This window comes from Oxyura jamaicensis, chromosome Z (assembly GCF_011077185.1).
Source record: "Oxyura jamaicensis isolate SHBP4307 breed ruddy duck chromosome Z, BPBGC_Ojam_1.0, whole genome shotgun sequence".
In the NCBI taxonomy this organism is placed as follows: domain Eukaryota; kingdom Metazoa; phylum Chordata; class Aves; order Anseriformes; family Anatidae; genus Oxyura; species Oxyura jamaicensis.
The window spans coordinates 71,604,241-71,622,172 of NC_048926.1; the positions used below are offsets into that span (position 1 = coordinate 71,604,241).

At 37.4% G+C, this 17,932-nt stretch overlaps 1 protein-coding gene across 18 annotated transcripts in view; it reads left to right on the plus strand.

Annotated features, from left to right (window-relative positions):
- Positions 1 to 17,932, plus strand: part of ELAVL2 (ELAV like RNA binding protein 2) — a 96,475-nt gene that overhangs the window by 52,014 nt on the left and 26,529 nt on the right. For all 18 annotated transcript variants that reach the window (XM_035309544.1, XM_035309543.1, XM_035309547.1 and 15 more), the window contains one exon: positions 16,313 to 16,416. In XM_035309544.1, coding sequence (XP_035165435.1) covers positions 16,313 to 16,416 — 104 coding nt within the window. The remainder of the gene's footprint in view (positions 1 to 16,312; positions 16,417 to 17,932) is intronic.

Here is a 17,932-nt window from a genome sequence, read left to right on the forward strand (position 1 = left end):
GTCCACATCAGTATCAGATGCATCCTCTGGCCACTTTGGGAAGGGAAACTTCACACATGATATGCTAGAACTAAGAGCTGTTTGCCAAGCCTGCAAGACAGCTACAAGACATTACAGGAATGCTAAGAGATCTTGCGCTGTCTACATGGATGAATGATCCTAAACATGGAGATGAAATGTTTCACAGCAATGAAACACTTTCTTAGGAAGAAAACAAGGAATGCTAATCAATCTGTACATATTGGCAGGCTGTGTCAGAGTCCCAGACATACCCCAATATAATGATCTGCTAATATTTCTTTAACACAGCAAGGAGCTATAAAGTTTGTGCCCATTACTCCTTTTCATCTAAAGGTTTGGCTGTGAGGAGAAAGCTGAAGTGAAAGAAACATCTACTAGTCATAACCTGTTCACAGGCATGACTTGCTGTTGGGGCATCTTTCATAGCAGTACTGAGATGTACTTGTGTAATAGGAAAACAGTGTTCTGAGCAAGAATTAAAATACTTGACAGCTGTTCTGTCATTGTACCAAAGGCAGAAATATTAAGCCCCCCTATTAATGAAGATTTAAAAAGGAGCTGAAAACTAGTCCCTTCATGCAGAGAATTCCATCAACAAGATCACCATTTGAGAAGCAAGGCATGAATGTCACTTGACTTGCTAACCAAGGCATTTATCCAGAATGAGTTACTGTGCCCAAATATAGTGGGGTCTTTGACACCTATATGCTTTTGGATAATGTAGCTTTATGTAAATACATGCTGCTGAACCAACACATGAAATGTTTGTAGTGGTATGGTGAATGGGAAACCCTGGTCTCAACAAAGCTACATAACCAAATTCTTACCACCTGTTTTTGGATGGCTGAGTGCTTTTGCATATTTAAAATCAGAAGATAACTTTTTACATAATCTAGTTTTAAGCATGTGTATTTATTAAAAAAGCTAAAAAATGCTATAAGGTAAGAATGTGAAATGCAATGAAGTCTACTTATCAAACTGCCTTTCTTGAAGCATTAGTAGCATAATCAGTTCCCTCAGGACAGGTTGATTCAGTAGCAGTTGAGGGGAAATGCAAGAGAGTAGTAACTGTCACTTAAAAATCAGCACTTAAGCTTAAAAAAAAAATGCAGTTTGCCACACTATACTCACTTCTCTGAACTTCAGTATAGGTTAAAAATGACAATGTGTGGTATGTATCCCCATGAAAAAGACTGCAGTTCATTTTAATGCCCACTTGTCTTTACTAGAGTATAAATTCAGTTGTATGGAATATTCTTTTCATGTCATTGAAGACTTTGATTTCAGGTTTTTTCTTCTAGTAATTTACTGAAGAGTAGTTCTACATTATAACTTCGGAATTGAGTCTCACGTTGTGAGAGCAGCTGATAACAAATCTCATAAATTTGAGAGAATTTCATGGTTTACAGGAGCTTTGAAGCCAAGAAGTATTCCCCTACTGTAATAATAATGCAATTATAAAATTCAGATGTTTTATCTAAAAATGACTTTGACTAGTCAATTTTTCATGTCTTTTCTGACAGAACATGCTTAAGGTCTATATATATTCATTATTACTAGTTCATGTTTGCAGTTTAGTATGCCAGCCTGTATTGCCCAGAAAGTGAGGCAGGATGCATTTAGAGAGAGAGCCTAGAATTGTATTTCACAGTTGTTAACTCGTATTCCTGAAATTAATCTGTTTAATTTGTAAACTTTCCCATTTAGTAGAAGACAGATGCTCAGCACCTTAAGTTATTTTCCTGCATCACCTTCTGCTGACAAGCTTCCTGCCTTCTAAACCTGATGACAAAGTTTATTTCAGGTCATTCTAGGTGATCACTATTACATAGGCCTGTTTTTCAGATTTGATCCAGCTGCTACCTACTTTGAATCTTACGTGTTAGTTGAAAACCCGGTACTCCTGCCAACCCTGTTCCAAAAATCTGTGTTCTCATTTGTCTCATTGCTAGTAAATAACTGTAGAGTTGTGGTGAGATTTCTTTGTTTAACATTAACTCTTGGAATAAAATTCTTCAGGTTTTATGTGATCCTCAAAACTTTTACACTATCTAGAAATAGTACAGTGTAATGGACAGATACAATGAAGGGGGTTGCACTTATTTCTGTTTCCATAAGACTGAAGTTGTCAGAATAATCATATCTATCTTGTATTGTTTAATTCTGCATATTTTATGTTGCCTTCTGCAGATGTTCCTTTGCCATATACTTGGAAGTGTTGTTTCATTATAGTTTTGGTGCAGATAGTACAGACATAAAAGGCAGCACAGGATGCAGCAGGTGCCTAGAAATGAAAGTTAAATGTTTCTAGGAAATTGATGCAGCTGTAGTCAGTATGTTTCAAATTAATGGAACTAGTATGGAACTAGTTTGTAATACTAAAGTCTTGTCTTCTGTCTTTTTTTTTTTTTTTTGAAGATCCATGGTAAATGCAAAGGATTCCGGGTTGGTCACAAGTGCAATTCTATATGCATTCTCCACTTTCACATAATGTCATCAGAGTTGACCTTTCATGTTAACAGCAGTAATATTTTAGTAATACTGGTCATTATTCAGTGTGTACTGTGTACACTTAGTCACTGCAATGCTTGGTGGGGTTCCAAAGTTGTCAGATATTTGTTTTAGGGTGCTCCCTGGTTGTACAGCCTCTGAGAGGAGACAGCTGGTGACTACACTGAATGGTGATCTGCCCAAACAATTGTTAGAGGAAGAGGAAGGATTTTTATTTGCATGGTAGACACTTTATCAGCAGAGCACAGATGAAACACTGATCCCTTGGTGGTAGCTTGTATGTTTGCTGTGACTCTTAATGCAGTCTTTTGGTTATCTTGGCAGAGATCCTTTGACAAAGCAGTAGAAAGTGCCTACCCTAATTGGCTGCTTGATTTTAATTTCTAGAACATGTGAAACTTGCTAGCCTGTAGTTTTCTTTTATGAAATCAGTGTAAAAACTCTAGCCCACATTGTTGTCTGGCAGAGAACAGAGCTCTTTGAAGACATATCTCTTCTCCATGTTGCTGCAAAACTAGTTTCCCCATATGTGAACTTCAAGTTTCAGAGTGATCTCTTGGTTCAGTCGAACCAAGGCTGGCAGTTTCTTTGAGTCTCGTCACTATTGCTTTGAACAGTGTTAGCTTGCACTCCAGCCCAAAATCTCTTTCTTGCCTTAATGCTAGACTAATTTTAGGGCATCTAAACTAACCTTATGGGAGATTTAAGGTCAGCATACTTACACCTTCAATCTAAAACTCTACAGACATGCTACCTTCTTGAAGTACTCCGTGGCGATGAGGTGAGAGACAAACCAAGTTCTTTTCCTTTCCGTGTCTTAGAGGGAAGCAGGAAGAGAAACTGTATAGCATAACGGTGGAATGGCTTAGTCTAGAAAGTGGCAGCATGCTTGACTTATCCTCAGGTTAGAAATTCTTAGTCATTTATGTCACAGAAATGTCACCTTGGGAAAAAAATAAGGATGGTAAGGCAGCTGGAATTCCAGTAGCTTGCTTTGTGGCACACTTTATGGCACAAGTGCCTCATCTGGGGAGGAACAACACATGAGATGGCAATTACTACTTTGCTGCTTCTGAGAGGAGGATTGCTATTATGAAACTCTCCACCTGTTTTCTCAGCCTTTACTCCAAATACGCATGGTGTTTGCAGCCCTTATACCCCTCTCACGAGTCAAGCATTTCTGCAGTGATTTGAGCACACTTGAGGTGGGAGAGTAGTTCAGCAAGTAGAGGAGAAGCTAGCTAAAGGTGCCTGCTGCGGTGTGCTGAGTCAAATGTGGCTCTTGGTAGCTGCTACTTCATGGTGTCCTGATATAAGGAGAGGATTCTGGCAGCCTGACAATTCCTGACTTGGCAGGGATGTGGACAAAAGGTATTTCCTGGCAAACTGTCTTGCCAGCAGGATGCTTTGAGCAGACCTTAACTAACAAAAAGCAATTGGGATTCAACTAATTTAGGATGATTTCTTTCTGGAGCAACATGCTTAAAACCTTGAAGTTAGCTTTTAACAGAGCTGGGAATGTGGTTGTGAAAAGGTTTTTCTTGTTACCAACTTTTTAATTTTTAAGATAGTCCTTATCTGGAACCCCACAGCTATTAGAACATGGTCTGTGCTGTGGCTTGGGGACCCAGTGTGTTATTGCACAAGAGCAGTAGTCATTTTAAACAGTGCTGTTGCATCATTTTCCTACAGGCACAGAAAGCATTGGCCTACATAGCTGGTGATCGGAGTGCTGTCCAATTGTCTGGACTGCAGGAATCACCCTGAAGGAATTGTGTTTTCAAACAAGCTGTCTTTGGCTTCAGAGCAGTATTAATGGAGACTTGTATTAAGCCAGAGCAGTATTAATGGAGACTTGTATTAAGCCTGTTAATATTGTATGTTATAGTGCCTTTTCTGATTTAGTATACTTGTTTAATGTTACTGGAAAGGACTTAATGGTAATTACTGAGCTTCTTCATAGTAAACTACATGATTTATTGCATGTCACACGTGTCCTGGAAGTGACTCATGAGAGCATGTGGAAATGAAGTAACTTGCTTCATGTTAAATTACTCAAAATAGCATTTGATTCTTTGACTTCACTCTTCACACCTTTGCAGACCTGACACTGGTTTTGACTATTCAGAAGTTTTTTTAGGCTTTGTGTTTTCAAATAGGGTAATAAAAAGTTTGACTTAACCTGCATAATTTGTTACAGGGATTCAGTTAAGTTGCCTAGTTAGTTCTTACTACTGATATTGTCAAAACAAACTATTTTTTAAATGTTTACATGGTTTATTCATCCATGTTAAATTCTAGCAATGATTTGATATCAACATGTAGCATAAGCAAGGACTTGATGTTTTAAAACTGGAACTCTTCTAAAGAGGCTAAATATGATTAGGGACCTTTCTGATTCTAGTGAATCAGAGCATCATCTTCATTAGATCAGTCTGCTGATCTGGTGATACCACATCTGGTGATGTCCTTTTTTGTTGAGATTAATTCTGTATGAACTCTTCCTGAAAAAAAAAACAAAACTGTCAGAGTACAGTGACTTACTAGAGGCTCATCAAAATGTTGGGTCTTGCAAATTGTTAGTGCTCCTTTAGTGCTGTGGGATGTTCTTGTGTGCTTCTGGCAGAAGCAGGGCTCTTTGCTTCCACCCTAGGAGTACCCAGGGTGCCTGTTTCATCACCATGACTGTTCACCCTTTCTTTAGGTGCTTGTAGGCATGTACTGTTCGTACATACTTAATGCTTGTACTGTTATGTCCTAGTGATTCTAGGCCAACTGTTTGAATAAATGGTAGTTCTAGGGCAAACCAGTGTTTATTGAGATACCTTAAATAATGGGAAATTTCTGTAGGCCAGCACTGCTTCTCAGGGTAACTGCTGTGAGATTAGTAACAAGTATTTATAGTAACAGAGGTGGGTTTCAGTGAAGTCCAGCTCAGTTTGGCAGCATTAGGCAGCATTAGTGACCTACACACCCTGAAGCCCATTCACTCCAAGGGGGTCATGTGGCTTATGGAGCTGTGTATACTTAAAGTAATTCCCTGCTGCCACCACAAGCAGTGCAGTGAGGAGTCTTTCAGTAGCTGTTGTTCCAGATTCATGGTGGCTCCATTACATATTGAAGCAGCTAGTAATTGTGCTACTGCAAAAAAGTGGTAACAAAGTGAAGCCACTTTTGAAGTAGTAGTTGATTTACCAAATTATTTGGTACAGTTTCACCTTAACATGGTAAGGAGCTTCTACTTCTAACATGACAAGCTAATTTTAAGAAAACATGCTTCATAGGTCAGTCGTTTTTTCAAGCAGTTCCTAATTATCACTGTTTATTTCCACACAGGAGTGGCAGTAATGAGCAAGACAATTGCTTGTTCAGTCTCCAGTACTGTCCCGAAGATAACACTCTACTTCCATACAAGCTAAAGTAACATACATACCCACATACAGTCCCTGCTTCAAACTGTTTCAGGATGAGACTTCCTGTTTGGATATGGTGTATCTGTTGATACCTGAATCTTGTCATCCACAGTATCTCCTACTCTTGACTTTCTCTGCATGCTGTGGGAAGAACCAGAGGTGCGCCCTCATGTTTGAATCTGATATCAACAAACAAAGTCTCTAGGAAGAGTTAATTGCTTGTGTTGGAGTAGCAGCTGATAGTGTTCTTCCTATATGGAAAAAACATGCAAAATGTAAGGCAAGAGAATGACACTAAATTAATAGAACAGTAGAGTTGAACCTGGCTGTGATGAAACTTCAACTTTCAGAATAACTTAAAGCCCTGGTTATAGCTGTTTAATTACAGAGATAGATGTCTTACTTGACAGATTATTCTGCCATACATTACGTTGATATATATTTGATTATTTTCATTCAGCCTGACTGGGCTTGGGAGAAAGAGGCAGCATAGTATCAAATACAGTAATCTAGGAGTGATCATGATTTACGGGTGTTTTCTTTATAGTTGCCTAGTGTATTAGCTCAGTGGTATGACGTATGAGTGTTCAGTAAATAGAGTCCATCTACTGGATCAAAAGCACAAATTGCTGTTAAATTGGGAATTGTTTAGTGGATCATGCATTTTGATCACATGTTACTGAAGCTGCTTTTAAAATGCAGTTCAAGCCATAATGCAAGCTTAAAAAGGATTGTGATAACTTGAACAGTAATTATGTTAAAGGTAAATGATGAGGAACCAATACTGATGGTATTCTGTACTTCTTAAGCCCTTCTCATTAGAGACTGCTGTGTAGGTACCATTTTAGATGCAGTTATACAGCTGAGTGAATAGCATGTCCAGGTGTGTTCCTAGCCTTATTCAGCATCAAAATAACACTCTGCTAATTGCAGTGGCTTAAACCAGACTCAGTTGATGGCGCTAATTTCTGAAGATGTAATACATTTATAAAAGAGCTGGTAGCAGCTGGAGGTAATGCCCTTGCTGTGGAACAGAAGTGCTCTCTGGGCTTGCCACTAGGTAGGATTATGCTACTGTGTTGTGAAGCATTCTGATGTCTTCCATTGCGAATTCCAGCAATTAAATCAGACTACTTGTTACTCCTTTACCTGGAACTCCTCAACAGACTTTTTTCTGCTGATGAAGTTGGACTTGAGGCCGTAAGTACTGCTTACTGATCTTTCCAGTGCTGCCCCTCAGGGCAAACCAGGACACTGTAGGCTGTGACTAATTGCAGTTTTTACGTTAGTCTTCGCATAGCACCATCTTCCATGCAATGCCACTTGTGCTTTGATGTGTCAGTCAAGTAACAGTAGCATCTCTGCTCTGAACTCCTGGAAAACTTGGGGAAAAAAAAAAGATACAGGTCCAAGGAGTTGGACAAGGAATTGAAATGAGAGCTTTTGTATACAGACTTGTAATGTTGTCATGAATGTTTCTTAACAGCATTCTTATACCATTGTGTGTAACTTCAGGCTTTCTTCGGCCTTTCATCACTTTTAATGTCAAGTTTGTTAACTTGACTTCATACTGCTTACAAATATAGGATATTGGCTTGTTCTTTAGTGCTTTAGATCTGTGCTGAGTAAATTTCATGCACAGACAAAGAAAACTCTGGCTTAAAACTAAGTTCTTCTTAGTTTACTTGAAAGTAGTGTTTGATGTCAAATGAACACTTGCGTAACTGCTGGCAGAAAAATAAATTCACTAGGAAAGACAATCCATTTGTAGTCAGGGACTGGTTGGCATCTTGAAGAGTAAAATACTGAAGGTAACACACAGGTGAAGTTCAATTATAAAGTACCCAAACAGAATTCTTATGTTTTTTGTATAGACAGTTCCAGCTGCTCAAACATGCTTAGTTTCAGCCGTATGTTCTTCCATGTCAAGTATTGATGAAAAGAGTGTGTAATGTTTTTGGAAGATAGATTTTAGCATTTTGTGATACTCTGTTTCTTAATGGCTGTATTCCTTTAATACATTATTTCACAGTAAGATATTTTTTTTGCAGGATTTGAAATAGCCCAAGGTGCCTGAAAAGTCATCATACTGAAATCATTGATCTTAGTTTAAGTGCTGCCTTATTTTTTTATTGTTCCTTGTGGAAGGTGGATGCATGAATCTGCTATCACTTGAAAATTCTAACTTTCTAGAATATTATTATTGTGTTTAATAAATTCTGGTATTAGAACATGAAACAAGTTCTTTTAGCTTAGTTGGGTATTGATAGCATTATTAACGAAATGCAAGTATTATGCTCTATTTTTTCAAAACACATTTGAGATATTCATCTTCAAAATTTCTGAAATTGATAATTTTGGATTCTTTGAGTTATCGATGTTGACTCTTAAAACTAGTGGTGCAGTTTTTAAATGTTACTTCATTATATATATATATATATATATATATATATTACACACTTTAAACCCATTATTTTCTTCGTGGAAAAGGAGATAACCTGAAGTTTTAAATCGTCTATTTTGTTCTGTCTGCAGACCCTACAGGAATGTTTAAAAACTACGTAGAGGGGGCAGGATGAACTGGATTCTCTGGCAATATCACCAAGCAGTTAGGGAAGATAGCTTGTTGAGCCCTTGTGTTAAGTCTTTCACTCCGATGAACCAAAGCAGCCAAGGACTCCCTCGTGTGGTGGGTGTGCCAACCTTTCAGACTTCATGCATTTCTCTTACAAGTTTTTTGGCTCACTCAAGTGGGGAGTGCAGGTTGAAATAAAGCAGGTGTTTGACCACAGGAAAAAATCTAGCAATAAAAACTTAACTAGTTTTGATGCTGCAGGTTTTTCTGCACCTCTTAGTCACCTGGTAAAATCACCAGTGTATATACTACTGGAGCAGGTCTGAAAAAAACACCACATGTGCTCAAGCAAAAAATACAAAGTTCTATAGCAGTGGTTTTGGATTTCTGTCTGGGATGTGTATAGGAAAATTATCTTCACCATTAGCTATTGAAATAGAATCATAAAGACAGACGAAGTAGACAACTGGACGGGTAGGCTTGATATTGGCAGAAATTCCTGGGGACAAAATGGTTCTGCCCAATAAAACAATCAGAGAAGCCTTGTAATTTACCAAGATGCATTAATCAGTCATGAAAGAAAAGTGCTGTGTTAATCAACTGCTCTCTAACCATGTTGTCAGACACAACATGCATCATTCTTCAAGAGATAAAATGCTACAGGACAACCGAAAACTCAGAACTTGAGTTGACTGTGCATTTGTGGCATCTCAGGAACTTTACCTCTGTGTAACACCCATAGCTGTGTTTTAGAAGTAGCTTTCAAAAGGGCTCACTTAACATCTGTTAAGTTAAAGCTCATACTTGCCTATACTACTCTTAAGGTGTAGCAGATTGTAAATTACACTTAAGCACTTTCAGGCAAAGCCTTGTTAACAGAACTGCACAGTTCAGGTGGCTGAACTCCTTCTTACTGTGCATTCAGCCCAGCAGCACTGAGTAAAGAGCTGTTGAAGATGCTGCTTTGAGCGCTTGTCTGAATTAGTATTTCTTCTTGGTTCTGAGCTGCCTACAGGCTTTACAAGTATATTCCTCTTGAAGCAGAGTGGTAGCTCTTGGGTTGAAAATGTAACAGAAGCATTACAGCCATCTTCCACTCCAAGGTCTGTTACAAAACACTGTCATCCGTTGTCCACTGCAGAAGGAAGCAGCTTCACAGACGTTCATCTCCTTACAGAAGTTTTCTTTTGGTGCACAGTTCAGTAGTACCTTTTTTTAGTTACTTATGTCTTACAGGTAGAGTAGTCAAAGGGAGAGGGTCTCTTTTAACTGGTCCTTCAAGAAAGCTGTCTGATCTGAAGACTCCTGTCCTTTCTGTCCTTTTGTGTCAATGCAGCAAGAAGGAATTTCGCTGTTATGTGACCGTTCTAATAGCATTTTTAAAGAAAAGCCATTACCTGTAGGTGCTGCAGCTGTTCCCAGAAGGAAAAAGGAAGGAAATAAAGGTTGGCAAGTATGTTTTTTTTCTTAAAAGAATATTTGTCAGGTAAGCCACTTCCCGTAGAAAGTTGAGAGGAGTGCCTGTAAAACAGGATATTAATTCTTAGTGTGGCATGGTTGGGCTGAATGGCCTGGCTCAGGTGTTTGCATAGTACTCTTAATGTAAGAGAACCTTAATGCATGTTTCTTTAAAATAATAAACCAGAGTTGGTACGAGTAAATAACTTAGTTTAGTGTATCTCTTTCAGTTTTTCCTTATATTCCAGTATACTCAAAACTCACTGTTTAGAAATCAATTCTGGATATCCCCCAAAACAAGGAGCTTAGATAAAACAGTAAAAATTGAGACAAACCTACTACAAACTACTAGGATGTTGTAATTATGTATAGAATATCTAGGAAGAATAAAGACTGTCCTTGTCTTTTATTGTTTTCTGCTGTTTGTAGGTTCTGCCCTTACTGCAGTGGAGATATAAATTGCTGGCTTGGACAGGTGATTACCATTTGCTGTCCAGCCCTTAAAAACTGCCTGTCAATAGATAAATGATAGCAAGGAGACAACATCAGGTTTCTGTTCATGCACGAAATACTCAGCTGCATGAAACTTCTCCAGCGGAGGACTTTTTTAGTTAGTAAGTGATGTTTGGCCAGCACCAGTACCTTTTTCTTTCATGTCACCAATGATTTCTTGCTTACCACTTCATGATCAATTTGGATAGTAAAAAGGTAATAAAATGTAAAATTTCTGTCTAGATCTATTCCTTCTCAAGCTTATGAAAAAGGACTACAGAAGTAAATTGTGATGGCCAAGTGAAATAGCTTGTAATGGATTCTGAGCATTCTGTAATTTAGTAACCTCTTTTAAACAGTATAAATAGCTCTGCTTTGTGGAAATGCATTGTGTAATTTAGTGCTATGTTTAATTCCACATATCCTTGAGTTATCGAAGGAAGAATTAGACTTGGTGTGGATTTTTTGAACAACCAGTTAAGTTTCTCAATCTTGTAATTACTTCAGTCCACCTCCACTGCAGTAGCCCAGCCAAAGTGTCTACATGATCTTTGCTTCTAAAATTCAGTTCTTGTGAACAGGACTCTGCCGTAATCAGTCTACTTAGAAATCTTGATGCAGTTGCTAAAAATAACCAAAAAAATCCTTTAGCAGATCTTAATAAACAGGGTATAGAGTGTGATTATTCCCATTCAGAAACTTGAACTTTTTTTGTCTGCAAAAGTAGGAAAATGTTCAATCAGTTATATTAAAAGGGCTTTATTCTGCTTTAAGGAATATTGCTTCTACATAAAAGCAAATCATTAAGAATGAACAACAAGCATCGCTTATCTTATATCTACTCTGTAGGATGACTTTCTCTGTGGATAGCATCCTGTTGAGACTTTCAGTGTTGTGCAGTAGAGGATTTTCTTCGGGCTTTTGCAACTGTGCACAACATTTTAATAGGCTTCCTTTTTAGTAGGCAGTTGTGAAACAGCCTGAGCAGAATAGAACCAGTTCATTTATGATTTTTTCTCTTACAACTTTCGTGAATTAGAGCTTCTGTGTTTTTAAACCAAAAAAAAAAAAAAACAAAAAACAATGTGACCCTTTGCAAGGCACAGGGGTAAATTCAAAGGCGCTGTGCCCATGGCTATACCTTCCAACCCGTTTCTTTCCTTCTGTCTACTTGAAACTTAGTTGGTCTTTGCCTTACCAATGCCTTTAAAGTCTGTCTGCTGTTCATTCCTGAGTAATGAAGCACTATGTTCTTCAGTTGCTTCTTACTTAATGATACAATACTCAGTCTACATTTGTCTAGAGTGCACATGGATCTCTACTCAGTCTCTTTCAAAGACCTAGAACTAAAATGTTTGAAATGTTACTTTTTATCCCCTGTTGTGTTGGAATCCATTCTGGTTTTGACTGCAGTGCCAAGAAGTGACTTGGAATTCTATAATAAATTACCTCTTCATTTTACAACATCATCATACGTGGTGGTCACATGAAATTTATGAAGTTTAAAACTTGAAACATAAATGGAATAATTTCCCATAAAGTGAATATTACTCATGTATGCTCATAATACTCATGATGCTGAATGCTTCCCAGTTAATAATGGATATAACATCTCTAGTTTCAAAGAGACGTGTCTCTTTAAAAATATATATATAAATAAAAATTAAAAGGCTTTCTTTGGCACTCAGGCTCAAATTTGGTTTGGTTACAAGTGCCAGTAACATAAAACATGGAATGTCATTAATAGCAATTTTCAGATTAATAACCTTTGCTTTAAGTTCTTTTTTTGTCTTCCAGGATTGTGAGAGGCAGTTTTGCTGCTGCTGTGTGGTTTCTTAGCAGAGTTTCTTGGAAGAAAAGTCAAATTGCTTTTCTTCATGATGTAATAGTAAAAGATTAGTTTCTGTTCCTATTGATTGTCATTACTGTGATGTGATAATAATGTGATGACATGGTTATAGGTTTTAGTAGCTTATGGGAGAGGCCACCTCTTAAGTGAAAAGTTAAAAGGTTCAGAAGAGTCAGTTCCACATCTGTCCTGTTTTCCTTGAAGTGAAGAGGAAGTAATGCTCTGTACAGCTTCACTGTCCAGCTCTGTGTGTTTTTGGTTTTTGCCTTACTGTTGATGATAGCTGTAAGAGGCCCTGTTTTTAGGAATGTTCTATTCACTATAATTCAGATTTTTTCCTTCCAGATGATCTTGCTGCTTTGGCTTGCCTTACTTCAATTGATTTCTTCTCTTACCCAGTACTTAGTGTTTTTTTAACCTATACCACACTGCTTAATATTCATAGTGTCCTTGTGTCCCAAGCATAAAATCCAGTAGAAAAATCCTGTAGAAAGTATACAGAAACAGCTTTAAAAAGTGCTGTGAAGTAACCACAAGAAGTATTGAGGCAAAGAAGCTCAACTGATGCAATTTGAGCATGTAACTTCTGAAGCATTGCACACTTCTACGAATGAGCAGGGTATCACCTTTGAACTGGCACAAGTAATAACTTGCACAAATAAATTCAGTCACTGCCTTCTTTAAGATAAGCTAAATGTAATGCTGCTTACAGGTCAGAATTACGGAATAAATAGCTGATGTGCACAAATAGTCTAATTTTAATTTCAAAGATTTCACAATACCTAAACACAATAATAAACAGAGCACCAGAATAGTTGTCATTAAGAACCAGAACCAGTGTCATTAAGCACAAATGGGGGGGTGGGGAGGCAAAATGACACATGGCTAGAGCCAGATGTAGCTGAACCTGTATTAAAATTGTAGCAGACCATGCCTTTTGATATATGTTTAAATCCGAAGACTAAAGATTAACTTGTGGACAACCATAGATACACTTTTCTTCTCACCCACTTAAAAACTGACACACGTTTACTTTAAGTGCATTACTAGACCTGGAAGCAAGTGTGACTTGCAGATGATTTCATACCTTAGTGTGTGGAATTAGCTGATATAGAAGAGGCACAAATGAAAAAGTCTAGAGCAATTTTCTGTTAGTGTTTGGTTTAATCTTTAGTTTCAGGCAATACAAATTAGTGATTATGATTGTTAAATAATGACGTTTGTCTTCTATATATTCTGTGTAGTGGATGATTTGGTTTAAGTGCATCTAGTTTCTGCGTAGCTGGTTTTGAAAGCAAGGAGTTTACATATTAAGGAGAAGACTCCACAGAATGAGAACCTGTTTGAATTATACTGGCCAGCATTCTTCAATTTCAAGCAATGAGTGAAATGCGTGTGTGCAACATACTCTGCTCTTCACCGTCTGAAACCTACAGTCAGATGGGACTTCCCTCTGTTTTTCAGGCACACATTAATGTTAGCATAGGTTAGGAATGAAGTCTTATGTGTCATTGAAACACTTGAGAAGAACTGAATTTTTAAGTCCTTGTTTCCCCCAGAAGTGTGTGTGTGGTGGGACACCACTAGCTGTTAGAGATACTTTGCAATAATTAGGATACCCGATGGGTTGAATTAGATGCTTCTAGTGCTTTGTGTAGAACGTTTGCCTGGATTTTCTAGAGCTCAACCACCTGTATGTGAACTGGCAAACCTCTCAAAAAACCTCTTAATCATCTTCCCTTGACTGAAGCTGGGAGAGCTAAGAGCAGCCCTTCAGGCGTAGAATCACAGAATCATCTAGGTTGGAAGAGACCTCCAAGATCATCTAGTCCAACCTCTGACCTAACACTAACAAGTCCTCCACTAAACCGTATCACTAAGCTCTAAATGTAAGCATCTTTTCCAACTATTCATACTGCTTGTTGAGAGCCAAGTTTCATCTTCCTTCTCTTGGGCATCTGTGAAGGAAGTGATTTTTTGACTTTAAATGACTGATAATATTGACTAAATAATAGTGGTTAAACAACTAATATTCAGGCAAAATTTCAGTCTTCACTATTTAGGAAATTTTACTTCTTAAACTTTTTCAGATGCATCAGCAGATACATAAGAAGGCCTTTGGAATGTCAGACCTTAATTCCTTTGAATTTTTATGATAACTTAAGTTTTATTTTGGGCTAAAGAATTACAAAGTTGGCACAGAATCAGAGGGTGGAGGGGAGCTCTGGAAACCTGGTGTTTAACCTTGCTCCAGTGTTTAATCACCATTACAATGAAAGCATTTCTTAGTTGTAAAATCAGAGAATAAGCCTACAGAAATTAGTTTAAGCTTCTTTTGAAGAAATTGCTCGATTTTTGTATAACTTGATAAATCAACTAGTGTTAACAAAGCTTAACTAAGTCACTGTCTGGAAGAACTGGTGATGAATGGTATCCTTTGTAACAGTTGGATAGTGGTTGCCTGCAGTGCTCTGGGTGTTTTGGAGATGGTAAAGTACAACCCCCTGCTCAGAGTAGGGTTGTCTATAGCAGGCTGCTTCAGGCTTTGTCTGGTTGTTTATTGATGTTTTTCTGTTAATAACATTGCATATGCTAACTTGTTTACAGCTGCTTCTAGCCAGGTTATTTCTTGTTTATTGCCTCCCCAAAATAATGCACAGTGAAGAATGAGTGTAGCTGAGGAGAGGGAGTTGTCTTCTGAACTTTCAGTGCTGTGGTAGGCTAACTTGTACAAAATGCCAGCAGTGGTGGGGCTCATTATTAAACCCTTTGTCTGTTCTAAATAGTTGCAAATGTTGCATCTTTTTGACTGTGCATATTTAATATGTGCTATTTAGCTACCGTGTAAGAATTAGATACAGCATGGATGTATCTACATCTTTTCTGGCAATGAATTAATTTGCCACTTGTGAATTATGTAATACTGCACATATCCTGTATACCAACTGTGTCTCCAAGTAATCTCTTAAACTAACTTTTTGTGAATGGGCTATATTGGATGCTTCACATTGCTTTGCCTTTTTTACTTTTTTTTTCCCAGTTTTGTTAAAAAAAAAAAATGGTCAAGAAATGTAGGATTTTTTAAAAGGTCTGTGCTAATGAAGGATCTATATACTAAGTAGTATCCTCCCACTGTGTTTTAAATTTTGGTACCCGTCTCTGTTATTGTGCACTAAAAATCTTTTCAGAGTAGTATACTGAAGGCAGCTACATGCTAGGCTTTGAAGTTTAAGAGATCTCTCCTACTAAAATCTCAAGTGTTTAAGTGCTCATACACAATAGTGTTACAAATGGGTTGTGGTTCCGATTAAGAGCTAATCACAATGCTTTATAATCATATGTGATCTGAATTACATAATTAAGATATGTAAAGAACCTGATAATGTTGCATTTTGTTCTAATTATTATTTGACTGATAATCTAGTTATTTGTGGCAGTGGGCTTGAATATAGGAACAAAATTACCTTTTAAACCCCTTGTTACTGTGAAGCTCCACTTAGTGCGTGAGTAACATCTGTAGAAATGTTCTGCTCCAAAGATCTGTTGGCTCAAATTCTGCTATTAAGTGTTTGAAATGTGCTCATTTTCAAATACTGTTAGAGACTTTTGCTATATCTTCTATATTCAATTAAAAAGTTGAGGAGCCAGTGGTGGATTTCTGATACTTAGAAGGTCCTCGACTTCCTCTCATCTCTAATGATTCATAACAAAATGCTGAACCTATTTCACATAGCTATTTAAGTCTTTCATTAAAATGAATGTAGCCATTTCCGGGTTGAACTTAGGGCAGCCCATGTGAGCAGAGGAAGCTAAAGATCCCAGGCTTATTGGAAAAATAAGATGTGAGCCTTTGAAACTTCATTGAGGCAGATAATTGTTCTTCAATATAAGCAATTTTTGTTCAGTGTGTCCACAGAAGTTTTTAACACCTTTTGTTATCTGTTGTGTAGCATACCAGTACTAACATTCACTCTTCTTCCTCTGTTTAAACAGGACAGAGCTTAGGTTATGGTTTTGTGAACTACGTTGATCCCAAGGATGCTGAAAAAGCTATCAACACTCTGAATGGATTGAGACTTCAAACTAAAACAATAAAAGTATGTAGTGTTCGTTATGGTTTAAAGAAACAAAACTGTTTTGACTTCTTGTTAAGATGCATGATGTGTTTTCCAAGTACAACGTAGGCATTTTGCTAATGTAAATAAAATTGCCTAGACTTTGCCGTGGAGCAAATGATTATTCCTTTAGTCCACCTAGAGATTATAATTGAATATGCAAAATTGGTATGTGTGATAATTGTTAATATTTTATATTTAAGCTTGAATTAGGTGACATCAGATCATATGCTTTGCATGCTTAAGTAACAGAAATGCAGTATTATATATAGTCTGAAGATTGCACTGTGTGCTTCCTATGTTCTTTTGCAAAGAAGACTATGTAATTTGCTTATTAAACAAGACAGTCGCAGCCTAAAGGTGTATTCTCACGTCCTTAAAATGAAATGCTGAGATAATGTCTTTGTTTACAAAGGTCTATGAATTACCAGACTTCCAAGGTTGTTCTTATGTGTTATATGCCTTGTTTTCCTCTAATGTTTGGGATTCCTGCTTTTTTCCATTTGTGTTGTAAAAACTGCACCTCTTGTTACCTAAATTCCTTTTCCTCAATTTCTGGAGAAAGGAATCTTGAGACTTCTTATCAACTGTTTTTTTTGTTCCACTCCAATCACATTTAACCATATTTTATTCTTTCTTATAAAATGGCTTTAAATGTCTCCAAAGGTGGGGTTATGGTAATGGGGAAATGACTCTGTAATTAGCATATATTATTCATGTGTACTTAAGTTTCACATTAATACGTTGGAATTGTAGCATTAGGCAATTAATTACTCCATTATCAGAAGAGTGAGGATGTTGATCTGAGCAATTGTTTGGACTTTGAAATCTTAGGAGAGGAGATGAAGTAAGATCTGTCAGGAAATGGGGACTTTTGAACATGTTTCATGTTTCACAGGTGTTAGTACCTTGAAGGCAGCATGGGGCCAGCCTATTCGTTCTCATTAAACAGAGGGTTTGCTAGCTGATCACTTGGATGGTGACTGCCCTCTAACTCAGGTCATATTTGAGCTATAAGATAAAGCTCACCTTGTAAAGGGTTTGGAGTTAAAAAGCAGTGTTGAGCCATTTAAACATAACAGGCAAATACAAGATAGCAGGGAATTAAGGTAGAATGTCTGACCTGTTCTGGATTCATGAGGTGTTTATTTAAGTGCATGATGCTATTTGAAACTTTATATATACTGCAGTTAATAAACATTGAATCATGGAAAGACTTGGATAGGTGCTTTGCTGTAGAAAGCTACCTGCTTGCTTTCAGTAAGAAGGCTTGTCTGCAGATAGAATCTCCCATGTTCTACTTGGTGAGGGAATATGGAAGAGAGACATTCAGTATGCCCAAAGCTTGTGCAGATTATAAAGCAGTCTTCTGGGGGAAAGGGACGTGGATTTGGTCTCCAGTAATGTTACAGGTATGTTGTATATTTGCATTATATATCTTAGACTGTAAAAATAAGAAATGCATCTGCTCAGGATAACAAATTCTGTGGACTATATA